Source organism: Cygnus atratus, chromosome 22 (assembly GCF_013377495.2).
Source record: "Cygnus atratus isolate AKBS03 ecotype Queensland, Australia chromosome 22, CAtr_DNAZoo_HiC_assembly, whole genome shotgun sequence".
Classification (NCBI taxonomy): Eukaryota; Metazoa; Chordata; class Aves; order Anseriformes; family Anatidae; genus Cygnus; species Cygnus atratus.
Window position 1 is genome coordinate 5,239,435 of NC_066383.1, and position 8,405 is coordinate 5,247,839.

Genomic DNA, 8,405 nt, shown 5'->3' on the forward strand with positions numbered 1-8,405 from the left:
CCCTCGGGCTCACCTTGCCTCCTCCTCCCGCAGCCAGCAGCGCCTCCTCAATCCCCCAAATCCCCTCTGGGAAGCTCCGCGCAGGCACAAGGCGGGGGGGGGGTGGGGGGGGCTGGGGGCGGCAGCTCGGCCCAGGACCTTCCTCCTCCCTCCCGGCCCCTTCCCTCCCGGTAGCCCCGAGCCTTTGGGGACCCCCCCGAGCCTTTGGGGACCCCCCCCCCCCTGGGGTCTCACCTGCCGGGCTGGGGGCTCCGTTCCCAGCGCAGCTCCCGGGGGCTCCGCCGCTCCCCGCTGCCGCCCCGCCGCCGCGCCGCCTCTCCCTCCCTCCCCTGCGGACAAAGGGGCGCTGCCCGGAGCCCGGGGGGGGGCTGCGGGGGAGGGGGGGGCGCTGCCGGTGCTCAGCACCCGGCCCCGGGCCGAGCCCTGCCCCTGCGGGTCCCCAGCCGGGGTCCCCTCCCCATCCCTCCGCGGGGCTGCGATGCGCACGGATGACAGGGGCGGGGAGGCGGCGGGGCGGGGCGGGGCGGGGTCGGGGGGGGGGGACAGGGAGGGTCGGGGCAGCGCCACCCGTGGCCGCGTCACCTGTGCCCGCGTCCTCCCGTGGCCGTGTCACCCCGTCCGTGGCCGTGCCGCAGCCCCCCGGCCCCGCCGAGCCCCCCGCCGCCGCTGCCTGCCGCGATGGGCGGCCGGGGGGAGGGGGGGGGGGGCGAAAAAAAAAAAAAAAAACCCTCTTAAAGGCACCGGCCCCGCTTCCTCCCTTCCTCCCTCTCTTCCCGCACGCCCCAAAGGCCCCAGCATCCTTCCCCCAGCTCGCCGAGCCCGCAGTTTGCCAGCCCCCCCCCCCCCCCCCCCGGTGCACCCCCGGGTCACCCCCCCGACCCCCCACAGCTGCCCACTCACCCCAAAATCCACGCCCAGAACCCCAGGGGGACAGCGAGGCAGAGCGCTGCTTAGGAAGCTCGCAGCATTCCACCAAGGGCCAGGGCTGCCGGGGGCACAGCTGGCCCCCCCCCCCCAAATTGCGTGGTTCCCCCCCCCCCCCACACCGTTTCCCCACGCCCCCCCCCCCCCCCCCCCCCCCCCCGCCCCCCGAACACCACAATATCAGGGCTTGGCCCCCTGCACGCGCCCCCCCCCCCCCCCACACCGTCCCCACGCCCCCAGAGCCTCACCTGGCCCCCCCCCCAGCACCTCGCCACCCACCGCGGCGCCGAAACGTGAGAGACGTATGGAAGCGGGTTGGCACTAACGAGGGGTTAACTAAAAATGAAAAAAAACCAAAAAGATCCGCTGAGCTGAGGAAAGCCTTCCCCCCCCCCCCCCCCCCCCCCCCCCCCCCCCAGAGTCCATTTTAGCCGGAGGCAGCTGGGACAGAGCTTGGGGGGCAGCGAGCGGAGAGAGCAGGGTGTCTCCAAGAGGCGGCAGTCCCGGAGCCGGCTCCTACCGGGGGGCTTCTGCCCTTTCCTCGCGGAGACGAGGGCTCCCTGCGCTCGCTCCCCTTTCAGCACGCTGAGCACCGTCCCCAGGGCGCTCGCAGGTCCTCCAGGACAGGACCCGTGGCAGAGGGAGCCTGTCCTGGCCCCGGGGGCGTACGGCCAGGACACGTCCCGTCCCTCCGGGGACAGAGCAGGCAGCAGCAGCAGGATCTCCTCGCACAGCTGGAAAACCCTGCGCCAGCGCTGCTAATGGCTTTTTAGCTGTCCGTGGTGGTGGTGGTGGTGCTGGGCCTCCTGCCCCCCCCCTGGCAATCCCATCGCACGTCCCTGCTTCTTCCCCGGGGAATTAAGATACCCGCCCTTCCTCGCTGCTTCAGAGGGAGCGCGCGGCCGTTCCCGGGGGTGCACGCAGGGAGCATCGCCCCGGTGGGGCGCAAGGGGAGAAAGAAGGGGCTCAGGGAAGGGAGCCCGGCCAGAACCCCAGGAGGAGAGATGGCCACCCACGGTGGCTGCAAGTCCCAAACCTCTCCTCTCCTCCCAGGTAAAGCCTCGGGGTGGGGACCGAGCTTACGGAGAGAGCCCAGTGACGGAGACGCGCGGCCAAGGGAACAGCAGACACCAGGCGCGGCAGCCTCAGCCCTGCCCGGAGGAAGGGGTCCGGAGAGCAAGGAGCAGCGGGTCCTGAGCCGCTCAGCAGCCCCAGCCTCAGGACCCACCCCCCTCCCCAAAACCAGCGCCAGACCCTTACTGCGGGCGGCGGCCGCTACCGGGACTCCCCGCAGGGGACGTGGCAGTCGCACTCGCAGAGGTCGCAGCGCAGGAACCAGCGCGCCCAGCCCGAGCGCTTGGGACGCAGGAGGAGATCTTGACGCAGCCACGAGCGAGGGGGGGTCCCAGGTGGCTCAGGGTGCTGCAGGACGAGGCAGCACCTCCCGGCGACGTCCCGCTCGCTGATCTCAATCCGGCCTCGCAGGCAGATCCCTGCGCGAGGGCAGGACCAGAGCAACATCCCTCGGGTGCCCGCCAACCCCTTTTTGCCCCCGCGGCGGGTTGGGGATGAGCGAGACCCCCCCCGCGGTACTCACGGAGGCAGGTGGGCTTGGGCGTCCAGCGGCCGTCGGACTGGCAGGCGCTGGCCGGGTCCCCCAGCAGCAGGAACCCGGGCCGGCAGCTGTAGCGCACCACCGAGCACCCACCAGTCGTTGCCGTACACCACCGAGTGAAGTCGGCCTCGGGCCGCCCGCAGTTCACTGGGGACGGGGAGGGTTCCCGCGGGTGGGGTCCGGGCTGCCGGAGGGGCTCGGCCCCCACGCGCGGCCCCGCTCCCGCCCCGCGCTGCTGTACCTCGGCAGAAGGACTTGTAGCCCAGCCAGCAGCAGCTGCCGGTCCCGCACCGGCTACTCTTCAGCCTCCTTGTGCTTCCCCTTGCAGCCCCCCAGGCAGATGGGCGCTGTGCCGGACCAGTAGGTGTCCTGGTCTGCTGGCAGCGCGGGGAGAAGGGCAGAGCAGGGCTGGGGGGGGGCTGAGGAACCACCCTGCCCGCCAGCTCCCCAGCCCTCAGAGACCTGCAGGTGGGAGGCGTGAGCCCTAAAGGCTCCTCTCAGCCACCCGGGAGCACCCACTCGCCCCAACGCTCCTTCCTGCCAGCTCTCCCTTCCCCAGTGCCAAATTTCAGCCCGGGGGCCACGGCGGGGGTCTCGCTCCTTGCCGGTGCCAGCAGCCCCGGGCCACCCCCGAGGCCCCACTGTTATCCCGAACACCCCCTCGTTACCTCCTGGGTACTCGCAGGAGCCCAGCGTGGCCAGCACGGCGAGGAAGAGGAGCCCCAGTCCCATAGCGGTCCCTGCCCTCCTCCCCTCGCCCCCCGAGCACGGCCCAGGGGAAAGCGAGCTTGGTTTCCACACACGGGGCGGGATGCTGGGGCGTGGGGGCAGGGAGCAGAGCTCCGTGGGACGCCAATCCTCTCCCCCGGCAGATAATCCCCGGCAGATTACCCCCCCCGGGCCCGGGGTTTAAAGGGACAACTCGGCCACCGCAGCCCCGAGGCCGCTCGGGCAGCGCAGGGATGCCGCAGCCCGGGAAGCGGAGGCGCGGCCGCGGCTTTGGCGGCAGAGCCCCGAGGCCCGCGGGGTGGAAGGAGAGCCAAGGAGCAGCGCTGCGAATGCAAACCTGGCGGGAGGCCCTGGCTCCTGGAGGTATCCTCGCAGCTCTGCCAAGCACCAGCGAGAAGACGCCGGGCGGGGAGGGCTGGGCAAGACCCGGGCACGCTGCGCGCCTGCAGCCCGCGGACGCTCTCCCCAGGGCGAGCATCCTCCAGCAGCGCGCCGTCGGAGCCGCTGGGAACCGGGGGCGCCCCCCACCCTCGGATCCAGCCCCAGGAAACCTTCCCCAGGCAGCCCAGGACGCGCAGCTCTCCCCGCTCCATCCCCGCTCCGTGCCCAGGCCCCGTGCAGCGGCTGCGGAGCTCGCGGCCCCGCGGGCAGGGCACAGCCGAGGGGCTGCTCGCGTCGCCCCGGCCCAAGGGCGCAGGCCGGGATCACGCCCGCAGAGCTCGGAACCAGAAAGCGAGCAGAGGGCCAGGGGCTTAGCCCGCTTCCCTCCGTTACCCTGGGGTTCCGGCAGCCTGGCCTCAACTCTGCTCGAGAAAGGAAGAGGGAAAAGTCGGCGTCGGCCCCACCAGCCGGGGCACCTCCCCGCCAGGGAGCCCAGCTTCGCCCCGTCCTCATCCGAACCGCTCGCCGAAACGCATCTGGCTCTGCCGCCGGGCCCAGGCTACTCTCCAGATTCAGACGACGACCTCGCAGGCAGCTTGACAGTCACACCCTGAAGGAGGCGGCAAAAACCCAACCCGCACCAGGAGAGCCCAAGCCAAACCCGGCCTCCCCGTGCCGCTTGCGGGGACCTGGGGCACCGCACGCTCCAAGAGGCAGGGGCCGGCGGCCCCAAGCAGCGGCACAAAAAGATGCCGAGAGGTCCCGGCAGCTCCGCGGCGGAGCCGCAGCCCCCGGGCGGCCCGGTCTCACCTCACAGCACGACGCGCTGCGGCGGGCGGGGACGGGGCTGAAGCAGGCACCCGGACGCCGGCCGGCCTGGCACGCTGACGTTTATTCGTCTCTCCAAAGCACGCCGCCCAACCGGGAGCCCAAACCCCAACGTGGGGAGGAAACCCAGGGGAGAAGAGAAGCACGAAGAAGGCTCCAAGCCCCCAGTGCTGCGGGGGAGCAGAAGCCTCTGAGGGAGAGCACCTGCAGCCCTCTCCTCCCCCCGGCCCCGAGACCGCTGCAGCGTAACGGGATCAGCAGCGCATGAGGACGTGCGGGGAAGCGGTGAGGAGGGCAGACGCGGAGCACGCCGCCCCCCCGAGCACAAGGTAGGGGGAAAAGAGGTCTGCAGAGGGCCTCGCGCCTCCCCGGGTAAGAGATTCTGCCGCACGGCACCTGCGTGGGGAGAACCCGGCTGAGGACCGGGCTCGGCACGGCACCAGCGAGCGAACGTGGGTCAGGCTGAGACCAAACCCGGAGCTGTGGGAGGTCCCCAGTCCCCGAAACGAAGAGCGAGCTCTTTCCAGCTCGTTTTTGTGACCCGCAGCCAGGGGAGGCCGGTCCCTCTCCCCCGCCACGCCCCCCGGGTGGGTAGGAAGCCAGCCAGCGGCGCGTGGGAGAAGACACCTCGGACCTTCCTCCCCCCGGGCACTTCCCAACTCCCCCCGAACCCCAGCGGAGGCCCGGGACTTCCAGACGCAGCGAGGCAGGCGAGCTGCTCACACGATCTGGATGCCCAGCTCCTCGGCCGTCTTCTGCAGGCGGTCCATGACGTTCTCCTCCAGCAGCTCCACGGGCAGCCCGCCGGGCTCCGCCAGCCGCTCCTCGGCGGCCGTGGCGGCCGCGACATAATACACCGTCTCGCTCTCCCCGTGCTCGTTGGTCCGGCTCACCACGCGGACGACGGGGCTGGCCGGGGTGCCGGGCTCCCGCTCCGGGGCCGGAGGAGCTCCTGGGAAGGCGCCGGGCCGCGCCGCCTCGGGGCTGGCAGCAGCGCAAGCCGAGGCGTGCAGTGGGGCCGCCCGCTGCTCACACGCGCGGTTCTCCGCCGGGGAAGGCTCCGCGGGGGCCTCCAGGATGATGCCCTGCAGGTTGCCCTCGCCTTCGGACAGCACCACGCAGTCGGGGGAGCCGGCCAGCGCCTCGCCCCGCTTCTCCCTGTCCTTCAGCAGCTGCTCCGTCAGCTCCACGCTCTCGTAGCGCACCAGCTGCAGCCTCATGTAGCCGTCCTCGTGTTCCTTGTACCTGAGCGCAGACAGGGAGGGGGCGGGGGGGTGACGAGCTGGCCACGCTGCAGGCCCCCCCCTCCCCCCCCAGGAGAAGGGCAGCAGCCAAGGAAGGAGAATCGCATTTCGGGCTCCAAAGCCCGGTGCTACAAGGGCTGTAGCAGCCAGGAGGTGGATTTGTCTCTAGGGTGGGCCGCCCGGCCCCGCGGAGCTCAGAGGAGTCCCACGAGGCGCAGCTGTGGTGGCGCCACGCTGCCCACGCTCACCTGCGGCCCGCTGCTCCGTCCCTCCGCCAGACCCCACCGAAAACCTGCCGCCCCGCGCCTCCCAACCACCGCGGGGACGGGGCTGGAGCGCGCTACAGGCAGGTACCAGCACCCGGTCCCCGTCGGGTCACTTTGCTGGGCCCCAGGACGCCGCCCGGCTGCCTCCCGCACTAGAGGGGAGCTAAAAGGGGTGCGGTACCTGAAGCGGGGATGCCCCGAGGGCCACTTGAACTGGTGTTTCTTCCTGAGGTGGACGGTGAGGTTGTTCCCACGCGTGAAGCACTTGTCGCAGACGTGACACTTGTAGCGGGGCTCCGAGTCACCCTGGAGGGCAGAGAGAGGGACGTAACCGCCCCGCGAGCCCGAGCAGCAGTAAAGACCCCGCGAGCGAGCAGGGAGGGAGGAATCGGGTTCTCTGACGCTGACGCGAGGCGGCACTGCAGCTAGAAAGAAACGCGGCCTGCCCTCACGCTCCTGCAGCCTGGGGCTGCGTGGGAATTTAGTGGGGTTTTTTTTTGTTTGTTTGTTTCGTTCTGTGTTCTTTTTTTTTTTTTTGTCTCGTGCTTCTGGAGAGCGCGGCCCTACCTCGTGGACCTTGCGGTAGTGCAGCTTGATGGAGCAGAGGGAGCGCGCGGTGAAGCTGCACGCCTCGAACTCGCAGCGGTAGGCTGGCTCCTTGCTGTGCGTGTCCAGGTGTTTCCTCAGGTCGATGAGATTCTTGCAGCTGAAAGGAAACGATCGAAGGGAGCAGGCTGAGTACCGCGCGGGGCAGAGTCGTGCCTCTGGGTGCTTTTGTGGCGCCGGGCCGGGGGGACGGCAAAGCCCCGGCCCCCACCTGTAGTCGCAGTAGTCACACTTGAACGGCCGCTCCTCGCTGTGCCGAAAACGGATGTGATTGCGCAGGGAGGAGGGCAGCGGGCAGGTCATGTCGCACAGCGGGCACTTGTAATGGTTCACTGCGGGGAGAGACGGGGGGGGAAACGTCAGCGCGGGGCAGGGGAGGGCAGGCGGCGCTTCGGAACGCTCGGCTGGGAGAAGGAGCCTTTTCTCACCGTGGTTCCTCATGTGGTCGCGGAGCAGCCTCTCTGTGGCGAACCTCTTGGAGCAGTGAGAGCACTGAAACCTCTGCTCTGCAGCGTCAGGGCCGGGGAGGAAACGGAGGGGGCGGTGAGAAACGAGATCAAAGCGCAGGGAGCAGCACCAAGAGCGGCACGTGAGACAGAGAGGTCGTTACAGCCGAGCTGGGAACCCTCCTCTCCAGCGAGGAACAGCAGCCGCAAAGCCAACCCAACAACCAAACAAACCAAACACGTGCGAGGACCGGGCCGCCTTCCTTTTGCGCAGCCTCTGGTCAGCCTCCAGCCCTCCTGCCTCTGCCACACGACGCTTCCCAGGCTCTTCAGCGTCTTAGCTCCCAGCCCACGGCCAAGCCGGGCTGTTTCAAAGCTCCCCACGCCCGACCCTTTTGCTCCCGGGGGCCCAGGCAGCCCCAGCAACCCACCCGCCCGCCCAGGGGACTGCTCCCCGCCCGCAGCAGCTTACGGTCCAGCGCCGTCTGACGGCGGATGTGGTCGAAGAACTTGGTGTTGTTGGCGAACATCCCGCCGCAGGTGGGGCACGCCACCACCTTCTCCTGCGTGTGGCTGCGCAGGTGCTCCCGCAGCTTGCAGCGCCCTTTGAAAGAGCAGTCGCAGTCTGCACAGAGAGGAGAGAACGCCGTGAGGGTCCTCCACAGCAGGGCTCAGCGGGGTAAGCGTCCACGGCCTGGCTGAGCGGCAGGCTCCTTGGAAGACGCGGCGGGATGAGAGCGCTGGCGTACAACTGCCGCGGGCCCCCTGGCACCACAAACATTTAAGGCAATTGCACGCAGACAGAAGCGAGAAATTATTTTAAAAATCTAACTGGAACCTTTACTCTTACGTAGCAATTAGCCTGAAGTGAAAAGTTCAATATCAAACACCCTAATAAATCCCCTGAAGGAAACCTTACACGGGCATCACTAGGATTATACAGACGCTCTTTAAGTCCCACAGCTCTCTGAAACCCTGAAAGGCACACAGAGCCCTCCTGCACAACCCCTGCAGCCCAGCCCCACGCCAAGCTCCCCGGAGGCGCCCTGCACGCCCCCGATACCCTTCCAGCCGCAGAGCACCACGTGGTTCTCCTTCCCGGCTGCCTTGTACTCCGAGCAGAAGCTGTGGTCCTCCACGTGCCGATAGAACCACTCGGGATTATCGAACGACCTCTGTTGGGGAGGAGGGACGGGCAGAAGAGGGTGAGACGATCACGTTGGCCTCAGCCTGCACGCAGCAGGCACTCTTGCACGGGTACGCGCGGAACCGAGAGGCAGGGGAACGGCAGCTCTCCTTCCCTGGGCCGCTGCGCGGTGCCCTCACCTCGCAGTACTCCCACAGGCAGAGGAAGTTCTCCTGGATC

General features: G+C 69.3%; 3 protein-coding genes across 4 annotated transcripts in view; 1 reads left to right on the forward strand and 2 right to left on the reverse strand.

Annotated features, from left to right (window-relative positions):
- The window catches only part of THY1 (Thy-1 cell surface antigen), a 44,462-nt gene that overhangs the window by 34,016 nt on the left and 2,041 nt on the right, over positions 1–8,405 (forward strand). The window lies entirely within an intron of this gene.
- The window catches only part of LOC126913550 (NLR family member X1-like), a 129,433-nt gene that overhangs the window by 16,204 nt on the left and 104,824 nt on the right, over positions 1–8,405 (reverse strand).
- HINFP (histone H4 transcription factor) overlaps positions 4,524–8,405 on the reverse strand; it is a 128,064-nt gene continuing 124,182 nt past the window's right edge. The window contains 6 exon segments of the mRNA XM_035555854.2: positions 4,524–5,722; positions 6,169–6,293; positions 6,555–6,693; positions 6,805–6,925; positions 7,022–7,099; positions 7,512–7,664. Coding sequence (XP_035411747.2) covers positions 5,197–5,722; positions 6,169–6,293; positions 6,555–6,693; positions 6,805–6,925; positions 7,022–7,099; positions 7,512–7,664 — 1,142 coding nt within the window. The 3' untranslated portion in view covers positions 4,524–5,196.